The sequence below is a fragment of the Miniopterus schreibersii genome, assembly GCF_964146895.1.
Source record: "Miniopterus schreibersii genome assembly, chromosome: X".
In the NCBI taxonomy this organism is placed as follows: Eukaryota; Metazoa; Chordata; class Mammalia; order Chiroptera; family Miniopteridae; genus Miniopterus; species Miniopterus schreibersii.
The window spans coordinates 32,404,829-32,429,299 of NC_138104.1; the positions used below are offsets into that span (position 1 = coordinate 32,404,829).

Here is a 24,471-nt window from a genome sequence, read left to right on the forward strand (position 1 = left end):
CAGTTGGGGGCCTGCAGGAGGCAGCCGATCAATTACTCTCATCATTGATGTTTCTATCTCTCCCTCTCCCCTCCTCTCTCTGAAATCAATAAAAATATATTTAAAAAAAAAAAAAAAAGATTATTGCACAAAATGCCATGATTTAACCCCATCCCTCTATACCTACCCTCCAGTTCAATACAGGTCCTCATTGACTCCCACACAAGCCTCCTAGGTAGCCCCCCAAACAAATCTCTCTCTATCATAATCCTGTATTTCTCAAAGTGTGCTCCTCAGCCCACCTTAACAGAATCTCCTGCGGTGCTTGATAAGAAATGCAGCGTTCCAGGCCCTATCCCCATAAAACACAAAAACTGCATTCTGATACACTTTCAAGTTTGAGAGCCATTAGACTAATCCAGCTTACCTACTACTGTCAAATTCCTTTTTCTTAAACCCTGCTTCATGTAATTCAAACTAATGTCTAATATTCTGCCTGGACTTCGAGATCCCCTTTCAACTTGATTTTTTTAATTCTTTGCAATATGCAGTCTTTGTTCCAACAAACTCACCCTCATCTCTTGCTTCCCCACCACTCTCCAGGGGCAAGCAAGCAAGCGGGATCACACACGACCTGGCTCTTTCTCCAAGCCTTTGCATTAAATGTCACCTCCCTCATCTGGGAGCCTCCATGGGCTCCTCTCCCTAGTCCAATCCCAGCCATCGTAACTATTCCAGAATGCCCAGTTTAAGTCCAGAAACTGGCATGGAGTTCTCTCTCCTCTAACCCTACTTCTCTCTCCTGCATACAAATCCCTATTATTAGGGTAAGTCCTCACTTGACATTGTCCATAGGCTCTTGGGAACCGCAATTTTAAGCGATACGACATGTAACGAAACCAGTCTTCCCACAGACTAACTGATACACACAAGAGTCCAGCTGCCACAGCATCTCACCAGCGTCACAGTGAAACGACGCTGGAAGAAACATTATTCGAGGGCCTGCTGTACGCTTACAACCAGCACGCGCCACTGAAGGTTTCAACACATACTGTTGAAACGGAAAGGTCTTATTCTTACTGTCCAGTCATCGGTGCACCTAGCACAGTTCTTGGCACATAATAAGCACTTAAGAAATATGTGCTGATTTTTTAAAATTATCCTGAAAGATCGATGGCTTCACGCCCCACCCCCAGATGTCACGTGGAAATAAAAAAGAGAACAGAAGAAATAAAAATTTAAAAGCAAAACAAATATTAAATGCATTCGCTACTCTAGATACCACGGCACTTGGTGAGGTTAAAGATGTTCCCTGCTATAGCCGGCTTAGTCACGAAGGCAAGGTAGTTATAAATAGCTCTCAATTACGATACAGGCCATTTTGGTGTATTATGTAATAGAGCATCATGTAATTACAACACTGAAATACAGTGCCTTGAATATAACACCTTTAAAAGACAGCAACGGGGTCTTAAAAGATAATAGGCCCTGGCCTGTATGCCTCAGGTGGTTGCACCAAAAGGTCGCCAGTTCAATTCCCGGTCAGGACACGTGTCCCGGTTGCGGGTTCGATCCCCAGCAGTGGGCAGCTGATTGATGTTACGATCTCACATCGATGTTTCTCTCTCTCTCTAAAAATCAATAAACTATTTTTTAAAAGATAATATAAGCCAATCGCTTCAATTTATCCATTTAATAACTGAACCGAAGTGAAATTCTATGATCTTCCCAAAGTCACACAGCCGACTAGCAGCACGCAGCAGAGACTAGCACCCAGGCCTCCCGACTGGACGTCAAGGGTTGTTTTCATTACTCTACGAGCGCAGTGATACTAAAATCAAAGTGAGATATTTTAATAAGAATCCCAACATTTCAGGAGTCTCCCCCTGCCATTCTGAGACACTGAGGTGCAACGTGCAGTTTCATCAGGATCATAAAGACCGACAGGCACAGTTCCAAAGAAGCAAATGTAACACTTTCTCAGACAAAATACACAAGCATGTTCTAGTTCTAAAACATTTCCCAAAACCACAGGAAAAATACTTATCATGGCCAAATTCTAATCTCCTGATTTTAATATTTACCTCACTGCTTTGGTCAAATATACACCAAAAGAGTAACTGAACGTATAAAATACCATAAGCAAAAGTCACTCGATTCCAAAAAGCACAAATTCACATCTAAGGGTAAAACATGTCTTTTGTACTCACCGTAACTTTACTTCCAACTATCTGCATGCAGTGGTCAACGGAGAGTGGTTACGGTGTAGAACAAAAACAAAAACAAACAGCAACAGTATTAGTAATTAGAAGCTCTTCACACAAGTTAAGTGTTTAGTAAATTAGTATATAGCTAACCCTATGTGTGCTTTTAATACTTTAGATCTAAAGACTAAAACAAATATATCACTATTCATTTCTACCATATTTCTACCATAAAGTCTGTGGAATGAGGTCTCCCAAATGAAAGGTGATCACAATTTGAGGATTTTTTTTAAAATGTACTGATAGTGCAATCAAAACAAGTCATGCAAGATTAAGTGTAATTAGGCATCAGATATTTTACCAGCCCACAGCCCCTCAAAAAAAATTGTCAATAGAAAATTAATTTTTCCCCCAAATATTGCTTAGTTTTTCCCTTTTACTGTTATAAAAAGTATGCTCTTAAGGCTGAAATAAGGTATTTTAGAATACAAATGTTGCATTCAATGTCATGTATTAAGTTAAGAAAGGAAAATTAGTTTGAAAACTGGAATATTTAATATTTTTATAAATTTAAGGTTTATAATATTTTGTATTCCACTTGAAAATTACAAGGAAGATCAACTGCATACGATTCTAGTTTTCTAGGTCATCCTAGCATTTCTATTTTAAGATCAGAGTTTTCCATATAATGTAAAGACAAAGAAGCATTTTATATCTAAACATGCAGATATTCATAAAGAGGAAGCAGTTCAAAATTGTAACTTCGATTGAGCTTTTCCTAATGGATAAGAGATAAGAGAATTTCTGAGAGGCAGAACTGTATTTTAAAAAGCAAGAAGTAAAATCATATAGTCGTAAATGTAATTTTATGCCAAAATCCAAATATAAATCAAATCATTGTAATCAGATTTCTGCACTTGAATATCAAGCGATGTCCAAAAAAAGCTAATGCACAATCTAAAACCATTAATTTGATAGAAGTTATTATCAATGTGTTCTATTTTTCAGCTTGTACTTTAAAAATAAATATAATTGAAATCCCAGTAAGAATCCTAAATTGAACAGGATACTGCCAGATACAAAAAGATAATGACAGTTTCCAAGTAAATTATTTCAGAGGAATCCATGAATCTCCAAAGAGAGAAGCAGCTTTCTTAAATATTCGCTTGACAGACTATTTACAGGCAATGATTATTTAGTTGAATAAAAGCGTCTTTGGTGCCATTAGCAGTCTTCTGAATTGAAAGATATGCTATTGACCTAAATTATTTCCTCCCTCCAAAAAGACAGAGGTCTTATTTGTCCCTTGTTTATTTAGCACAGACATGAGACTAAAAAAAGAATGCCAGCCTGTCTTAACAATTAAGGCAGGTCTATACCCAGCGAAATGACCAGAATATGGCCCATTTAATGATTCATTCAGATTGCAGAATGACTGCATTTAGCTGAAGCACATACAGCAAACGGATCAGATTGGCAAAGGGAAGCTCAGAAGAACTGATTTGGTCATGTTTGGGTTCGGTTGTTTCACCGAATTCAGACCATGCCTGGAAAAGAAGACCTGAGAAAAAAAATATCTGATAACGGCAAAAGCAAAGCCATGATGCATGTATACAAATACACACACAGACATACTGAAACTTTGCTTATTTTATGGGTCAATCTGAAAAAAAAAACATTGCCCGGCCGGGCGTGGCTCAGCGGTTGAGCGTCGACCTGGGATCCAGGCGATCGGGGTTCGATTCCCGGTCAGGGCACAGGCCCGGGTTGCGGGCTCGATCAATGACTCTCTCATCATTGATGTTTCTCTTTCTCTCTCCCTCTCCCTTCCTCTCTCTGAAATCAATAAAGATATATTTTAAAAATAAATAAATTAATTAATTAATTAAATAATCTATCGATGTATTTGGTATCATTATTTGAAATTACTTCCTATTGAGATTTTTTTTCAATCAATCATACCTCTCAAGGGCTCAACAGTCTTCAAAAACACACTTTTATATATTTTAAAATCTCAACTTCGAAGACTGTGATTTAAGTTAGGAACAAACCGGTTTCCTAACATTCTAACGAGGAGGACACTGGCGTGTGGCAAACTACGGCCAGGATTTCAGTGGCTACTTTTTCCTCAAAACTGTCTCGAGCGGCTGCTCTGACAGAGCGCGCAAGATGCCCTCCAAACCACGGGTGCCTTCTGCCCTCTTTCAGGATTATGAAGCGGCCATGTTAACGAAGCCTGGTTTTCCATTTCTGAAAACATACGGTGGTGTTTAAAACACAGACTCTTCGGGATTAGTTGTGGCCCAAGGATCTAGGGGCCCCGGCGCCTCAGGCAGGCCCAGAACCACGCCCGCGGCTGAGCTGAGCTGAGCAGAGCAGCCCGGGGGCCCCGCTCCCCCAGGTCGCACGACTTCCATTCTCCACTGCGGGGCTTGAAGCGGGGACACTAAGCAATAGCTTTATTATCTTCTCCTTTCCTTTGCGTTCTCTTGTTCTGGGCTAATCTTAGCAAAGCTAATTAAGCAACAGGCGCTCGTTTGCTTTAGAAGCAGGTTCTGCGCACATACCTGCGGCCTTTCCTTTTGCTTTCCTGTCCTTACAGGGGCCCAGCGGAGCGATGGGCATTTCTGACCGAGCTCATATTTCATATTTTGTTTGTCTGGCAATGACCCATGAAATGACTGATTGCAGATGCGAGAGGGGAAAATGTACAATTTTATGTTTCAATTTACCTGTAATTCTCACGTTTCGCATGGGACTAGAAAACATTTTTTTTTTTTTCCACCAGGGACTCTAGCCCTTGACTCTCTTTTTACTTCCAGATGAAAGTTTTGACTACTTTATAAGCCATCTGCGTAAAGAAGTGGTTACAATCCGATCTACTTTAAATGAGGGAGCATTTTTAATCAGCGTGTCAATCTAATGAAAAAGTAGGCATAAAAAAGTATAAGATATGCGAGCAGGATGGAAACCTTAGGTACACACAGGTAAACAGTTACAGGTTAGGTTGTTAATTTATGCAAATTGTATTGTCATAATCATGGAGAGGTCAAAAGATTAGAGGACTGTGTGTCACCGAACGGCATCCCTCTCGCCTTCAAAAAGAAATCACATAAGCAGTTTTCTTTGTTTTAACAACAGAAAACACAGTGCTAATTAATGTCTCCCCAAGGTGAGAAAGCTTTAAAACATGCTTATCAACCGGCTTTCTTTCATCATCATATTTGCTCCATAAAAAATATTAGCAAATAAAATGTATAATCTTGAAACTCTAATAAAAAGTGGGGGCCACCTGTCAGGTGCTCCTATGTGTGTTGAATGATACAAAGGCCATACGAGAAAGAGTTAAGGTGCTGACTTTGAGGCAAATGCCTTAAACATAGAATTTCCAATGTCTTCTGAGAAATATTCCATTTCCACTTTTTTAACAAAGCAATTCAAGACAGCTCATCCCACATTTCCCCAAATTTTAGCATTTTAATCTGAAAAATGAGTGTAGGACTTCACGTGTGCATTTCTTTGGTCATTTGAAAAGGAAACAATTTGAGAATAAATGGGAACGAGTTCTACACAGCGGCAGAGTGAAAATCAGAAAAAGTGAAGCGCTTCATATAATCTTCATGACATTCAGCCCCACTTACACAAACAAAAACAACAAGAAATGAGCCAGAAACACTAACAAAATCATCTCATTAAAAATACGACATGATTATTCATATATTATTATCTGTACTTCGCACTCAGATTTGGTTATATAGATTTACTACTGTATTCGCCTTTAGGTATTAGAAAAATAACACTGAGTGTACACCCTGCATTTTCCTAAAGCATTTTACTGAGAATAACTTGAGTGAAAAATGAGAAGAGATTCATCAGAATTTCAAAGTAAAACCCTACGCATCACCTAATTCTATTGAAAACGACGCTCATGGCAAATTTCACTTATCACTAGAAACATATTTCTGCCCTTGGATACCAGAAGCAAATTAAAAAACATGCTGTTGTTCTGCTCTGGCAGAGCTACAATGCGTTATGTTTAAATAGTTCAGCATTCAGATTTAGCTTGCTTAAAGTATAATATGGAATCAATACAATCGTAGAATTCAGGGCAAAATGCATCGGCAATTGCCACTGCAATTACTGGACTGAAATAGCATTAACAGGATAGCCAAATAATTTTAGAATATATTTTTCCAAAGGAGAACTATTTTCTTCTCTGGTCAGCTTTTTAAACTTAAAATATGCATGTTTTAAATGTAAATGTGTATGTATATACATTATTTATATATATAAACATATATAATATATATACCACATACATAAAATCACTGTGTGTGTGTGTGCAGGCACACACATATATAATATATACATAATGATTTTATCATCTCTAGATAAGAAAAGGTTTTTCTTTATACAAATGTAAACATTTCCCCATTTCAAAAGTACTTCCCCCCCCCCAAAAAAAAAAATCAATCCTGGAGACTATTTTTGGAAGCACCTTAAGGTGTCAACAAAGCAGCATATTCCATTAAAACACTATGTTTTTCCTTCTGATAAGTCTTTTCAATGAACCCTACTCTCAAATCTTTTGAGATTCGCAGATTTGATTCAAGCTCCTTTTAAGCAACTTTCTTCATATCAAATTAAGCTGTAATGACAATTAGAAGGCAGTTTACAAAGTCAGTATCACATAAACTAGTGAAAAACAGCTAACAAAACTGCATATTAAAAATATTGTTGCCTGGCCGGGCGTGGCTCAGAGGCTGACCATCAACCTGGGATCCAGGAGATCGGGGTTCGATTCCCGGTCAGGGCACAGGCCCGGGTTTTGGGCTCGATCCCCAGCAGGGGGCGTGCGGGAGGCAGCCGATCCATGACTCTCTCATCATTGATGTTTCTCTCTCTCTCTCTCTCTCTCTCTCTCCCTTTTCCTTCCTGTCTCTGAAATCAATAAAAGATGCATTTTTTTAAAAAATTGTTAAAATATTCATACAAGCAGACACCAGACGTGTAGCTTTAATGTAAACTTAAAGCTTGTGACTAGGCTTGTGTGTCCGCCCTGAAAATCCAAAATTTTCATGTAACAAACTGTGTATTAAGTGGAATACCTGCAAACTGCTGTGCATTTTTAGTAAGTGCACAAAACCTTCACTCCAAGACTCACTGGATTAGCTTAGGGCCTTCTCTCTTTAGTCTGTCCTGTTTATAACGGAATTCTAATTATGAACACTTTTGAAATATATACTAAATGTGCAAAAAAACACATGTATCATTTTTTTCTGAATAGTCCATATAAGTACAATGAGGCAAGAACTTGAAGATCTGAGGTTTATCTTTAAGCAGATAACGCTAAGCTCATTAAGCCGGTGCCGGGAAGGGCTCGCTACTTACAGATTTGGCTGTAGCAGAAATATACTGGACAACCATCTCGTGCTTGGTGGTAAAATCTTTGTTTCGTAAAGGAGCTTTTCGTTCTTCGTTAAGGTTCATGTCCTCCTGTTAGAAAGAACATTTGGGGGGCGCGTTAGCAGATTTCTGCTCAACAGTTTCAAAAGTGATTAATAAACTTTAATGTTCTGTCTTAAAATAGTAAGTCATGCTGTGACTAAAAACAATAATCATTTTTGTGGCTCCTTCGCTATTATGTTCCACTCTAGATACCATAAGTTTGAATAAAATCTACCATATATTCATGGCTCATATCTCTACCTAGTCAAATAAGGGGCAGAAAGGAAAAATTTTAACTATCCCATAGAATAAATTGGCAATTTACAGCACAGATATACGTCATATACCTTAGCAAGGCTATTTATTTGCCCTGATAGCAAAAATAAATAAAATAACTAATGAACACATACTTTATTATTTGGTGTATGCTCCCTGAGGATCACTGTTACTTAAAGGACCAAATATGATTTATAAATTAACAGAAAATATATATCTATAATCTATCACTGAAGAAAAATTCATAAGAAATTGCTGGATTTGGAAAAGCAAAAAAAAAGAAAAAAAAGGTAGAAATATAGTTAGCTATATTGGAATAACAAAAATCCCTCAGTGGAGGGGGAAATGTTACGTTACAAGAACATATTGTTTTGAGGTTCAATAAGCTTTAATTTTGTTGGGAATCTTCCTTTATTTTGGGATACACACACATACACCATTTTCACCACACAAATCATCTTTCTTCATTTTGAAACTCATGTTAACCCTCGCAAAATATTGAGACGCTCTTGGGGGATCATCAAATTGGAAATGACCATACTTCAAAAAGCAGCATCGAAAGAAAAGACAAATTACAGAATGGGTGAAAACGCCTACCAATCATATGTCTGATAAAGGACTTGCATCCAGAATATAAAAAGAACTCTCACAAATCAACAATAAAAAGATAAGTAACCAATTACCAACTGGAAGAGAACCTGAACAGACGTTTCTCTAAAGATCTGCAACTGGCCAAAAGCACGTGCTGTCCCAACATCACTAGCCATTGGAGAAATGCAAACCCAAACCTCAGTGAGAGGCCACTTCACTCCCCCTAGGCTGGCTGGGGCAGAGAGGCCACAACAAATGTCAGTTTGCATGTGGAGCGATGAAGGCTGTGATATGACGCAGCTACTTTGGAAAACAGGCTCGCAGGTCCTCAAAAAGTCACCGCCTGACCCAGACTATGCCCAAGAGAAATAAAAACATTTGTCCACGTGAAAAACTTGTACGTACGTGAATGTTTATAGCAGCGCTATCGAAGAGTGGAAATAAGGCAAATGTCCACCAGGTGATGAGTGGATAAACAAGTGTGTTATGTCCACACGATGGAATGCTATTTAGCCATAAACAGGAATGAAATACTGACCCATGCACGCGCCAAGAAATTACATTACGCTAAGTGAAAGAAGCCAGTCGCAGAGGACACATATTGTAGAATTCCATTTATATTAAATGTCCCGAAGAGGCAATTCTGTAGGGACAGAGGGTTAGGGGTTGCCAGGGGCCAGGAAGGAGGGGATGGGGAGATTGGGGTGTGACTGCTGATGGGTATGGCCTTTCTTTCAGAGGTTGATAAAACTGTTCTAAATTTACTGTTGTGATGGTGACACAACGCTTTGACTATACTAAAAAACATACTGAGCACTTCGAGAGTAGACTTTATGGTATGTGAATTGTATCTCAACTTTATTTTTAATTGGTTTTTGATCCCTTTATTGTCTTAGTAATCCTGGCATTAATGTTTTCTTAATCAAGTAAACTAATGGGCAAAGAAAAATATTAAAATTATTTTAAAGACTCATACGTGAGAATGTGGGAGGGGGAAAAAACATACAAAGGATCCATGGAAAGTACTCAAACCACACCTATCTGTTGAATAGTAACTTGGTTGACAGCCAGACTCTCACGGTCTATATTTGCACCCACTGCAGTGACTCCCACGGGTGGTTCCTATAAATTTAGTGTCTGTCCACATGATGGCTCCTCCTATCATCTTCAACACCGCCTCTACCCCTACCTTTCCTATCTGACCCTATCTCCTTTGTGTATCGTACTTGTTAATGACTTACTTAAAGGCAGAAGACACCTTTTCCCTCCCTCTCGCCCTCATAGGCTAGATCTCGCCCTATTGAATCAAAGTAGAACCACAGAAATGAAGTTGCACAGCACTTTTGATGCAATAATCCACAGATACTCACCTACGCTCTCCATCCATGTCAACTAACAGGGAACCCACCACCTGGGCAGGCCACCCTTCCCATCTTAGGGTAGTTTAATTTTTGCTAAGGTTTTCTTTGGACGAGTGGATATGAAATATGTACAACCGAATCCTAACAGTGTATGAATGTGGCAGGACTGCGTCATTATTAAATAAGAGTAATAACTCACGGCCTAGTAAGGGAAATGGATATGTAAAGAAATAATTATAATAGAGGCCTCTAATAATTATAATAGAGGCAATCTGATGCTAGGGAAACACAGAGGGCGGATGGAATGGTCAGAGAAGCCTCCACCAGGATTTGGGTTTTGAAAGACCAGAAAAATCTAAGCAAAGGCAAGGAGACCAGCTAGGAGACCGGAATGGTCTGCTGTCACGTGTGGCTGCCCAGCAGCATTTCAACCATGCCCGCTACATTTATTACACCCTCACCGTGTCAGTCCGACCTCAGCAAGGAAGACTCTACAAAAACTACATTTGCCGGGCTCCCTTATAACTAGGGTACAGGCACGTGACTGAGTTTCCACCAAGGAAATGCATCGCTGGGAGGTACAGATTCAGAAGTGAACTATGTAAGGAGGTGGCCACTAGGAAGCCATCCATTTTGCTGGTGTGGTTGGCAACAGAGGTGATGCGGTTATGGAACTGATGGCAGCGGCCATACCTTTCTAATCATGACAGTTTGACCAAATGGTTCAGGGGTAGCAACAGCCTCCTTAATAGGGCTGTATTTCAGATGTGTGGTTCTGGAAGTTATTCCTATAATGATATCTGGAGCCTGTTTCTGCAAACTATCTTGTTCAAGAGAGCTACCTAATGTATGTTAATAGCTTTTTTTTTTTTTTCTATTTAAAATGGCCAGAGCAGATTCTCTTATGTTCCATAATTCGGGCTGTTAAAGTAATTCAAGTGACTAATGATAGGAGTCTGAACTAAGAGAGATGGTAGATTGGACAGAGTCAACGACCATGTAAATATTATTTGAAGGCAGCATTCTGTCCTTCAGGATAAAGTATACCTACAGGTTCAACTTATCTTCATGTGACATGACTTAGTGTCCATCTCTCTCTCTCTCAAATATTCTGTGGTTTGATAAATGCAAGCAAGCAAGGGACTTCCACCTCCTTCATCTTGAAATACTATACCTCTATTAATTCAGCCTCTGATTTTATTACCTTATTGGCAAGCACCTCGTTGTACTAACTCACATTGTGCCCGGTTCCATCAAAACCCCTAAGTACTGCTCACATATGCTAGGCTATGTCTCTACTGTCTCAAAACATTCTGGTTAAATTAACAGTCTCCTGCAAATGGGGTCAGCATAAATCTGCATACCCCAAGTACAATCTACTCTGGACGCTCACAAGATTGAGTGTCTAGATTTGTGAACTTTGCCGCCAGGCCTCAGAGTGTGGCAGTGCCACCTTTGGCAGTCTCTAGGCAGAGAATCTGCTCTCCTTCCAGCGACATTTCTACACTACAATGCACCTCCATTCGATTTTGAATGGCACGCACTGCTAAGATCACACCATCCGAGCGAATCACTTTGCAAGGAGGCAGGCAGGGCAACAGGGGAAGATGAGATCACAGACCTCAGAGGAATGTTGTCAAGACGAAGCATGTTCACGCACCTCAAGCCCGGGGCACAGGGTGGGGCAAAAGTAGTTTTACAGTTGTGAGTATGTGAACCACAGAGTTTATACTTGGTATTATTTATTAGTGTATTATTTTCCATATGAACAGCTGTAAACCTACTTTGGCCCCGCCCTCTATATTAATTAACCTTCAAAAATGCTAGCTTTTAGCTTTAGTATCACCTCCTCAGTCTCTTTTTTTTTTTACCACTTTTCTCTTCCCCTTATGTTGCAATAATGCGAGGTCATTTGTAGTTTTCCCACGTACATGATGCCTACACCCTGCCACGACTGTGCGCGTGATGCTGTTCTGTCCGCCTGTACTGTCCTCTCCACCACCCTCTCCGGCGATTAACCCCATCTCATCTCACCCCGCTCGCCCCACCCAGATCCATATGCGAATAACTCACGCATATACTAATTCTTCATATCTCCCCCAGATCACCTCATTGAGAAATGACTGTCTTCATTCTATTCTTCATATTAATTCTGATATTGCAGCGCCTAAGCTCAAACTACCTGAGAAATCTATCTCCCCTAAACTATAAGCTAAGCGAGGGCAAAAATTGCGTCTTTTAGATCTGTGTCCCCCCAGCAAAGAGCAGAGCTCCTGGACTGAATAAGTATTTGTTGAATCGATGTGATACTTAGGACCTTTTCTCTAAATACTTTTGCTTTATAACCACCACGATTTTTTATACCTATAAATCTGCTGCATAAGTTGATTGGGAATAGGTACCATTCATCTAAACAGAAAAGACCATAGTAATGACTCATTTTATTTTTATAGAAATAAGAAATATACTACTAATTCGGCAGCTAATACTTCCAAGTCATTATCTCTAGTTTTATAATACAATCATAAAACTAAATAGAACAATACTCATAACTCAATATTAATTCTAAACAATGTAATCGAATATGAAACTACTTCTAAACACATTGAGTTTGTACAGTACTCAAAACGCAAAAGCAAACTTTCGGTATGTTTAACATTTAGTTAGCGCCTCTACAACACATGAGAAGAAATTAGTGTCTTGTAGTTTTTTTAAAATGTTGCTTGAAGTCTAAATAATTGACCATTTATATTTTTAAAGCCATATTTGTAAGCATTAAACCATTTTTTCTCCTTCCACACATGCCATGATGTGATTTTCCCCGTTATAGACCAATTCTTTCACTTACTCAGCAAATAAATCTTGTATTCTTGGGAGTCACCACTGAGGAACCATATTAGAGTCAAAGGAAGTTAAAAGTTGAACAACCCGGCCAGTGTGGCTAAGCGGTTGAGCATTGATCTAGGATCCAAGAGACCGTGGTTCGATTCCCGGTCAGGGCACATGTCCAGGTTCCAGGCTCGATCCCCAGCAGGGGGCGCGCAGGAGGCAGCCGATCCATGACTCTCATCATTGATGTTTCTCTCTCTCCCTCTCCCTCTCCCTTCCTCTCTCTGAAATCAATTAAAAAAATTTTTTTAAGAAAATTTCTATATTTCCTATAAATTATTTCTGTTTCTGCAACAAGTCTTGATCCCAGTTTAAGGCTGGATTTTCCACCAGCTGTTTTAAAATGTGAGTTGACATCACCATCAAATGCTTGCCCTGCTCCTGCTTCTCAACAGGGATTATTCAGGTATTTTTTAACTTCTATGTTTAGGGGACCTGAAGAGAATGCAGCAATAATACCCTAGTACCTAAAAATATGCCCTAGCATGAACAGTGATTATAGTTACATTTGATTACTCCAAGGTTATAAAGGAATGAACTTTTACAGCACTTGTTTAATTTATTCTTTTCTAAAGATAGGTTCCCTAATTCCTCTAGCTTCTATGGACCGGAAAGGATAGGACGTTTCTTTCTAAAACTCCAATCAAAGTATTAGGGATTTTCTACATAATTAAATAACTGGCCAATTCTACTTGGCATTAAAGAATTACCTCATGTTTTCAAAAGATCCAGTTAACTTATATAGACCTGTAGCCATGTAACATATAGAAGCTCAGAAGGAAAACAAAGTCAAAGGAAAAATATTGTCCAAATACATTATGTCTACAAATGTTATGGAAGCAAAAGCATGATATGATATGAAATGAAAGTCACGGAGTATGGCACAAAACTTCTTCATCTAATTCTGCTTCAGGTCCTGTTAGAGGGATCCAACTTTAAATTCCTACATATATCTCTTTACCATCATGAGGGTAAATTCAGAACATATATTTAGATATTGGAAAACAAAATTATTATTTTCACTTTCCCATAATCCTTAATCCTGAGCTAAACCTGCAACCAGTGGTTTCCAGAGTCACGAGATTACATAAAGGATCCACTGCAGTTTGTGAAAGATTTGTTTGTATTCAAAAACTACAAGAAAATAAGCTTTAATATTTAACATGAGTATAACACTGGAGCCCTCATGGATCCATAGGTCCAAATGGTCCAAGAGGTATCTTTTGTTATAAATCTGTCTTTATTGATCTCAGAGAGAGGAAGGGAGAGGGTGAGAGACAGATAGAAGCATCAGTGATGAGAGAGTCATTGATCGGCTGCCTCCCGCGCGCCCCCTGCTGGGGATCGAGCGCACAACCCGGGCCTGTGCCCTGACCGGGAATCAAACCCCGATCTCCTGGATCCTAGATCAATGCTCAACCGCTGAGCCACACCAGCCGGGCCAAGAGGTATCTGAAGGGAAGGGTGGGGCATTCGAACTGTGTATTTGCTCACCGTCGGTGCACTGCAACGTACTGCATTTACATGTACCTAGTTGCGTGGATTCTCAGGTTGTTTTATGTCATTTTAATTAAATCAACCCTCAAAAAAAACAATACAATGAAAAAGTGGTTTTGAAATTTCCCTGTGAAGACAACAGATTGAGGATAATAGCATAATACCAACAATGCAAACAGGAGGGGACAAGAAAATGCCAGACCATTATATCCTACTCATAAGTCTGAGCCTTTCATCAGTCATCCAATATGGTAAAAATAATGAAAATCTAAGGCTAATAAGAAGCTGATCCCACCAGATAGAAAATTATTAACTTTGAAATATGGATGGCTATCAGTTAGCAATGATGACTCCCACTTGAAGCCACCTCGACTTAGCAGACCATTTAAAACCCATTTAACAACAAACACTTGTAGAAGCAGCTGAAATAATACATGCAGAGCAACATGTCAGAAACCTAGAACGAACGCCTGTGTCAGCAAATACTGTTAAGAGACACTTAGAAATCACTGCTGAACATTTGCTAAAACGGGTATTAGAAAAAAAAACTGAGTAAAAGGTTTATCAAATAGTTAAATGAAAATAGTTGTTTTTAAACACAACTCAGCTTCTATTATTTGCTAGACTGTTTCAATAACAAAATATAGACACTGCTTTTCTTTGAGTCACTAACGGAACAATCTAATAGAGAAAACATATTACAAAAATAAATGATTTACTTAATAAAAAAGATGCTTTATGAAAAAACGTGAGGCTACCCCACGTGTGAAATTCAAGCTATTGCAAGAAAGAAGCTGAAACCAAAGGGACACGGAGTGCTAGGTAGAGTCAAGAATGTAGCTCTTTTTTGATAAAAGTTAAGATATTTCAGATACAGTGGAATAGTTACAATATTTTGAAATGAGCTAGGATGTGAGCATGAAAAGATGTTGGACCTTCCGGAGACAGCTGTGGTTATCTCAAGTCAAAGTATTTTAAAAACTGCTGAAATTTACCGTGACTTAGGCCATTTCCACTCACAAAAAGACAAGTGATCCCTTGATAGTTTAACAATTAGTAAAAAATGTAACTATTTAAATGCACTGCATTGGGAAACACCCCCCCCCCCCCACTTGCAGGCCTGAGCCCTTGACCCCCGCATGATTCACTTCCTCCCCCTTCCTGGCATTAGACGCAGCGCCTGCGGCGGCCGCCAGGAGACAGACGGGGGTGAGGGTCGCCCCATTCAGCAGGAAAACATGCAAAGAGCCCATGTCCCCGACGGCATCTGCTGAAGCCCATCTGTAAGGCCCATGTTGAGCCCGTTTATATGAAACTATAAAAATGCAACACTCCGGATGAGCTGCGAGAGCAACTGAGTGTCACGAAGGCAGGTGGAAATGCAGCGGCGGCGGTGGCAGGAAGCCGCGCCCAGGCCGGTAGCGCTGTGACCTAATAAGCGCCGCTCGCGAGGTGCTTGTTCCACTTGCACCGCCACGGCTTTGTCAGATTTATGTTTCAACCGTAACAGACATCAAACCAAATATCAAAAATAAAATGATCTGGGAACTAAACCTCCTAATTACTGTCTTTTTTTTTTTTTTTTTAACAAGACATAAAAAAATGACACTGTCATTTTCTCTCTAAAAAGTTATTAACCATGACAGGAAAAGCTTCTGTGCCATTAATAAATAAAATAAACTCATTTTAAATCATTTAAAAATCTTGTTAATTTCATGCTTTTCTCATTTTTTATTGTGTATTTTATAATGTACATAGCATTGGTACATACATATATGTATATAATTATTAAATAAAATATATTGGGGTTACTTGCTCAAACATATATATGCATACACATATACACACACACATATATATGTGTGTGTGTATATATATGTATGTGTGTATATGTGTGTATAAATGTGTGTGTGTATATATGTGTATAAATGCACACACGCACACATGGATTGGCAAAGTAGGTTTACAGTTGTGAGTACGCAAAACAGTTTATTCTTGTATTATTATTTATTTATTATCGATTATACATTATGATTGTTAACCCACTGTTGCCCACCCGTGTGTGGTTGTAGCTCAAAGGGAGCCATCGACAGCATGTAAACAAATGGTTGTAGCTGCGTCCAACAGAACTTCATTTACGAACACTGAGCTTCATATAATTGTCGACTGCCTTGAAACAGTCTTCTTTTGATGTTTTTCCCCCTAACTATTTAAATATATAAAAAAATGAGCCCTGGCCGGTGTGGTTCAGTTGGCTGGGCATCATCCTGGGCACTGAAAGGCCGCCAGTTCGGTGCCCAGTCAGGGCACAAGCCCAGGCTGCGGGCTCCATGCCCCGCAGGGGGTGTGCAGAGGCAGCTGATGGATGTTTCCCTCCCCCATCAATGTTTCTCTCTCTCTCTCTCCCTCCCTCCCTTCCTCTCTCTCGAAAAATCAAAACATATATTTTTAAATTTTTTAAAGTATATAACAACATTCTTACCCTGCGAGCCGTACAAAATGCAATCCTAGAGGCAGGGATGGTGCCTTTGTGATCTGTGTTCCCTGCACCGAATAAAGCGTCTGGCGGTCGGCACAGAGCGCTCAGGCTTCTCCGCGACACAACATTCGCCTTGGCTGTTCCTTTCTCACAAGTACACCTTGTGTCCTGCTGTGTCACCCCTATTAGAACAAAGGCTCCTTGACGGGAGGGATTGTCCCTGTGCTGCTCTCTGCTCTCTCTCCTCGGAGCTTAGAACATTGCCTGGCATACGGGAGGCAGGGGACTTCGATGAACTAAACCGTTCAAACTTGAGACTGATGCTTTAACACTTTAAGAAATAAAGACTGAGCCCGGCCAGCGTGGCTCAGCAGTTGAGCATCGACCTGGGATCCAGGAGATCGCGGTTTGATTCCCAGTCAGGGCACAGGCCCGGGTTGCGGGCTCGATCCCCAGCAGGGGGCGTGCAGGAGGCAGCCGATCAATGACTCTCTCATCATTGATGTTTCTCTCTCCCTCTCCCTCTCCCTTCCTCTCTCTGAAATCAATGAAGATTTAAAAAAAAAAAAAAAAAGAAAGAAATAAAGACTGAAAATTCAGAAGTGGCGCTGGGTTTCATAGCATATTCAGGTCTTGTCTGTGTCCTCCTGAGCCCCTGGCACTGGGCCTACCCCGAGCTGTTCCAGGACCATGGGAATCACCTGTTTACTTGCCTGTCTCCCTGACGAAGCTCTGAGCTCTATGGAGGAAAGGGAGGCGTTGCATTCGTCTCTGTGCCCCTGGCATGTAGCGTAGGGCCCGGCACATCGCACATACCAATAAATGGCTGTGAAAATGCACTGGCAATCAATACTAGCTGAACCTTTCAAACAGGAAAAATATTTTGGAAAACATTTCTATGTACAAACAAAGAAGAGAGGCGGTGACCTGTGAAGTTTAGCAACTAAAATCAGAACAGATTAGCTCCCTTCATTCCTCTTCACGGGACCCCTAGCCTACTACTCTCTCAGTTGTGAAACCTTTCGTGAGAATTATACTTGGTAGGGACATTAAAAAGGGACCCACATTTAGTTATCTTTTAGACCTGATATTGGGTAAACTTTGCTCCTCCTTCCTAAGCTTTTTTAGGAGTCTCTGTCGACTAGAAATGATGCTGGTGTTCTCTCAGTGTAATGATGTGGAGTAAGGATATCGGAAATGGAAATGAACCAATGGAAATTATGCTATCTAGACAGTTTTTAAGGATCTAGTCATTTCTGAAAACGATTTCCATGGCTTTATTATAGATTTGAAGATCTACTTTACCAATAATTTGTTTCAATGAAACTTCACCATTAATTAAAATTACTTATGTTGAAAGCATTAAAAGGGTCTCATCCAAGCTAACCAACTCCTAAAAAACTAGTGCTGGGTGAGACAGGCCCATGATAGCAGTCAGGCGTGAATAAGCACACACACTAAAGTACGCCTGCGGTTCAAACTTAGTCTCTCTCTTTTTTTTTTTTTTAATATGTCTTAATTGATTTCAGAGAGAGGAAGGGAGAGGGAGAGAGAGAGAAACATCAGTGAAGAGAGAGAGTCATTGATCGGCTGCCTCCTGCACGCCCCCTGCTGGGGATCGAGGGCATGTGCCCTGACCGGGAATCGAACCAGCGACCTCTTGGACCATGGGTCGATGCTCAACCACTGAGTGTCAGTTAGTCTCTTAACTGATGAAAGGCAAAAGTGAGAGAACAAAATTAAAAGCTTTGGGGTTATTTATCAAGAGTTCAATCAAATGGAATATGGGATAATTTAGCATTTGTCGCATATAACCACACTTTTATTAAATTACGCCAAAAATGCAAAATACATTAATATAAATTGCTGAATAGAAACAAAGTATAAAACATCAAATTTGCACATGGAATCATATAGTACATATTGTCGTTAATAAATGAAGTTGAAATGAAGTGTGCCTAGAAATTAATCATTAATCATAAATCATCACTAGCGTCATCTTTTGCATATAACCAAACTATTTAATTACCTGAATTAGAACACAGTCCTTATTGTCATATTTATATGAATCCAATGTTACCAGTGCAAGCTGGACCTCCGCTAATGGAAATTAAATTACAACTTGAAGTCTCTATGTTTACTTTTTTTAAGCTTAAAATACAAATCCTCGCCCAGTGGGTATGGCTCATTTAGTTGAGCGCCGTCCCCTGCACCAAGAGGTCACAGGTTTGATTCCCGGTCAGGGCACATGCCCAGGTTTCGGGCTCAATCCCCGGTAGAGGGTGTGCAGGAGGCAGCCGATCGATGTTTCTCTCTCATCAATGTTTCTCTCTCTCCTCCTTTCTTCCTCTCTCTCTAAAAACTCAATAAAAACATTTTTGTAGAAAAAGGGAAATCCCCTATTACTCAGCCAAAAAAGAAAAAAAAAAAAAACTGCATACAAAAGAGCAACAATATTCAAAAGCAAATGCTAAGTATTAAGACTCATTTCTCTCCTTGCTCTAACTGCATTATACTCAGTGTGCAAAAACCAGTTCAGTTAGTCTCAGGATAGTTAAAGTGACACGGAGGAGATATTTCACCAATACTACTTAGAGGCCATTCAAAATGCCTCTGATTAACACGTGGAAGGCTACTAATATGAACGTTATGCAAATTTGAATTTGGGGTTAAAGATAATATGTAATATAGCAGTTTGGATTTGTTCAGTCATCATTTAAAGTCATCCCCCCAAAATGTGGAAGCAGTATTGTGGTTTTGGTCCTACGACTTTTATCCACTTGTGTAGGATTTGAAAACATGACTCTGGGGGAGCAGGGGAACGGGAATCACAGAGCAATTATAATTTACTCTATGCAGGTAATTATAAAAATCATATAAAAATAAGTGGATTTTTATTAGCAAAAGTTTTAATCAAAGAAACACTTGCTAATTTTCGATAGTCAGTGACGACACTCTACAAAATTCACGTTTAGAAACTATTGAAGACACACTGCTTCTAAATAGCTTGTGCTCTACAAAATAAGCAATCACCTAAAAGTTTCAAATTTGGAGCTTTAAATCTGTCAGCAATAGCCACTGATACCATTACGCAGAAGGTCTATTATTGTTTCACTGAGTGTCCACAATCTGAAAAATGACATACCGATGCACAGAACAGATGTCAATCAATGAAACATTAGTAATCTACGAAAACACTAAGTAAAGTAAAACCTAACCACGCAGATCTGAGTTAACTGGACTCATCCCAGGATTTCACTTAGCTATGAAGAGCCAAGTGATTCTTAAAACGAACTATTAGTAATTAAATAAGAGTTCTAATAATCAAAAGTTAATACTAAAAAAAAAAAAAAGCCCTGCAGTAATTAAAGTTTTAGCCCAGGATCCCCTATCATCTCCATCTACAAGCCTGTACAATGAGAACTGCTGTTAATAGATATGATCCTCGGGCATCACAAGAGTTTCAATTATCAGAGTAAGATAGGGTTATATTTGAGTATCGCCTTTCATTATTTAAGCTTTCACCAAAAGTTTCACCGAAATATCTCATTACCCAGAAATTCCAAATCATGCATTGTATCGGCAATGTTTAAGGTAACTTATTTCTTGTCAAGCGTCCCAAAGACATAGGAGGAAAGGAAATCAATGTCGGGGGCAGAGGGGAAAGCGTTTCAAATGGAAGAGCAAGAGCAACTGCATGGAAGGCCGCTGCTAAGTCGGGGTGAGAGCTGACCACGGGGTTCAGCGGCATGAAGATCTTTGGTGACAATGATAACAGTGTTGATGGAAGGGCCACACGGACGCCTGGCTGGAGTTTCGGAGAGAAAGGGAGAGGTGAGAAATCAGAAGCAATCAATAGAAACAAAATGAGGGGAGGTGTTTTGCTTCAAAGGGGAGTAAAAATAGAGCAATAGCTAGCAAGGGAGATGAGGTCAAGAAAAGGGTTTGTAAAATGAGACCGGTTATTTCTGTGCTGCCGGGAATGGCAAGAAGAGAGAGGAGAGAAGTGATTGGAGCAATGTCCCTGAGTAGTTGAAAAGGAATGGGACCTTATACACAAAGGGAGGGATCTGGGACGTAAAAAGTTCATCTACGGCGACAGGCAGGAAGACAAACTATGTGGGTGCAGGTACTAAAAGTGAGGTAGATACACATGGTGGGGGAAGTCTTCTTCTGATCGCTTCGATTTACTCTGTAAACTCGGCAGCAAGGTCATCGGCAGAGTATAAAGACTGGTAAGAGTTCTGGGGACTGAAGGTCAAAGCAAAGGTGTGAAACGGGCCCCCGGGAGCACAGGTGAGGGACTGGCGCTGGGAACCTATAAAAGAACTGAAAACATCGGGGCCCACCTGGGGCTTTGGAAAAGCAATGGTCCCAAATCCTCAACAGGGCCTTAGTGGATTAAAACAGGCACAACCAGAAGGACGGGAGGAAGGCCAGTTGGCAGCCTACAGGAAACAAGCAGAGAGGGACACTGTCGACACCAGGGCAAGGGCAGCTGGAGGACAACTGAGGCAACAGACGTAGGAGCCGCTGCAAAAGCGAGTGACAGCCCCAGTGGGGTGGGAGGTGGCCCGGAATGGCAAGCTGAAGGGCACTGAAGGAGGGCAGGCCCACCGGCAAACTCGAAGAACGATTTTAATCCTATAAAAATTAGTAACCAGTTGGCAGATTAAAGCGGTAAACATAATCTGAGTGAGGCTTCAGTGAAGTGGGAAAAGAAAAAAAAAAATCATCTATTAAAAAAAAATGGTAAGTGTTTATCAAGGAATGTTTCTGTTTCTGTTCTGATCATCACTGTTTTGGGTGGTTAAGATAAGGCCCCCAAGTGGTAAATTGAGGGGCAATCGGGTGATCTAGAAATACTGGCAACTGAAGAAAGAACAGACCTTTATTTGCTAAAGAAAGGGAATATAACACACATTTATGAAGTTATTTATACAGAGAGCTTACATGCCAGGCACTATTCTAGGAATATCATCTCCTTAAATCCTAAAGATAACCAGATGACGTAGATCCTTTTATTTCTTTGTTACAGTTGAGGAAAATAAAGTGCAGAGAGGTTTATGTAACCTTTGCAAGGTAATGCGATTAATGGCAGAGCCAGAAGTCGAATCCAAATCAGGATGACCCCAAAGTCCATGTTCATAACCACCACACAATACATACTTCGTAAAATTAGGGGCCTGGGAGAGGTAGCGTAGCTTTTTTAGCTTCTGAGGAGAATGTCAGGGTTAAAGATCTTACACAGATGGAATCACGCCAAAAAATGACACAGTCCAAGGTGTACGCATGCTAGTAACTACCTAAATCCACAGGTGCAGAAGTCAGGATTTAGGAAATCAAGGAACTAAGAGCAAAAAAGCACGGGGTTGTCAACATAATAGTTGAAATCCCCAAAATCCAGGGAAACGTCAAAAGGGTAGCCAGGTGCTTTCATCATCAAGGAAGGTCAGCAGATGACAGACCTGGCAAGAGAAAGGGTTGCTGAGAGATGCCTCCGAGATGGCATGGAAGGAGCAGGCGCAGAGAGAGCCGCAGGGCAGGCCCAGGAGGAAGGGCCGCGGGGGCGGCAATGTCGGGAACTGGGTCAGGGGCCCAGCCAGATGCCATCTGCAGCTGGACAGAAGGGATAGTCAAGGAAAAGTGTCAAGATAAAGGGAATTAGTCTGTCTTCATTCAACAACTGTCCACTGATGCTTACTGAAGGCCTATTAACTCTTCTTCTAGGCACAGGAGGGAAACAGTGGGGGTGGGGGAGCGGGTGGGGACAAGCTGTTCCATAACCAGCAGCGTAGAAGGGTCTGGATTTTCAGTGATTTTTAGCCTTGTATTTGGGCGTGGGCGAACGGACCCTGGAAACTCCTGTGAACTCTAACTCTGGACAAATAGACACGCACCCGAAAAACGTCCAACGCTAAGTGCGACAGAATTGCAAACGAAGGAATCATGAGTCGGGATCTCCACTTCTTTGCTGGTCAAGCAAACCAATGTCATATGGCCCAAATCCTCCCCTCTCCCCTCTCCGACCATAAACTACCAAATACTCAAAATATTATATTTATTATCTGATAGGAGGAATCATCTAGACCACAAGCTATAAAATAGGAAGCAACATGCTAGGCCGCTGGATGGCTGTGTAACTGTTGCTATAAAACAGACTTGGAGGAATCCAGACCTCTGCCCCCACCACTGTTTTTATACCTTTTTCCATCCCCGCTCCGTTTCATACACCGAACAAGATGCCTTGTGCAGCAAAGGGGACTTAGGCCTGCTTTGCTTTGTAGAAACAGAAACCCAAATTAGTTCACTGAGAAACAGATTCGCTGCGCCGGAGACTATGAAACACTAGAGAACAAAAGTGCATAAGACAGCCCCTGTTTTTAGGAGCTCACACTGGAAAGAGGAAGTAAGAAAGCTGAACTCAAAAAACAGACACTTTGGAAAATAGCTCCACGGCATCAACAAGTTTCTGATCTCTCCTTTACGGGATGTCCACACAGGCCATACAAACAGCCCTCCTTAAAACCCAGGCTGCTTCTGGGCACACGCATTTTAAAACTGCAACAACATGAGGGGTTTACCTTACCATCATTTTTTCAAAGAGATCCAGTACTTCCTTTTCTGACAGATTCAAAGATCGTTCATCGTACAATGGCTGAGGCGCTGGGAATTCACTCATCGAGACTTGAGAATCAATAGGGTGTTGGATAAGATGTTTTTCTTTTTTGACGGTAGATTTTCTAAAACTTGTAAGTCGGTCACGCTGCAAACACAAAAAGAAAATAAGTAAATAAGCCCTAAAGAAAAAAAAAAAAGAGAGAGAGAGAGAGAGATCAGGAATCACAAATATAAAGAACGGAAACATCAAAATGGCACTTAGTAATGATATACATCATTATTGCCTTTTGACAAAATGTGCTTTTGAGTAGCAAGCTCCAGTTAGAGATTGTACTATTGTGAAATCCTGAAGTAGCTCTTCTGCCTCAGTGGTCTGGGGGGTGAAAAGTATTCCTCAAAAGTAAAACTTGCCCGGCTGGTGTGGCTCAGCGGGTGAGCATCGACCTAGGATCCAGGAGATCGGGGTTCGATTCCCGGTCAGGGCCCAGGCCCGGGTTGGGGCTCGATCCCCAGCAGGGGGCGCTCAGGAGGCAGCCGATCCGTGACTCTCATCATTAATGTTTCTCTCTCTCTCTCTCCCCCTCTCCCTTCCTCTCTGAAATCAATTTAAAAAAAATAAATAAAAGAGTAAAACTTAGTCCTCTGTCACTTCTGTTTTGCACAGGAAGTAGGTAAAAAAAAAGTCCTGCATCCAAGTCATGTGGTCATTTCAGGGCGAATGTGTCTTGGTTGGTAACTTTCCAACCATGAGAAAAAGAGAAAGAAAGTAAAAAGAGCTTCTGATATCCAATTCTATAGGGAAATTACAGTAATGCTTCTCTTTTTCAAAAGTGCCAAAAATTGTGACAAGTGTCTGTGAATACTCTGTCAGGGTAGCGGCGGAGAATCATGGTTGGGAGCACAGGCTTGAAGCCAGGCTACCCGCTCAGCCTGTGCAAATCAGCTGCTCTCTGCTTCCTCAGCTCTAAAATAGTAATAAAGACTTAAGGTATGTTCCGCAAGTGACTAATGTTACCTGCACCACAGGGTTATTGTGAGATTAAAATAAATTGATACGCTTAGTGCACTTAGCTGCTATTCATTAGTGTTGTTCTTACTATTACTCTCATTTTTATTATTATTATTT

General features: G+C 40.6%; 1 protein-coding gene across 1 annotated transcript in view; it reads right to left on the bottom strand.

Moving 5' to 3' along the window:
* The window catches only part of DIAPH2 (diaphanous related formin 2), a 757,596-nt gene that overhangs the window by 680,174 nt on the left and 52,951 nt on the right, over positions 1 to 24,471 (bottom strand). The window contains exons 3-5 of the mRNA XM_081126081.1: positions 23,314 to 23,490; positions 7,575 to 7,679; positions 2,190 to 2,210 (exon numbers count right to left, since the gene is read on the bottom strand). Of these exons, the coding sequence (XP_080982207.1) occupies positions 2,190 to 2,210; positions 7,575 to 7,679; positions 23,314 to 23,490 (303 nt within the window). The remainder of the gene's footprint in view (positions 1 to 2,189; positions 2,211 to 7,574; positions 7,680 to 23,313; positions 23,491 to 24,471) is intronic.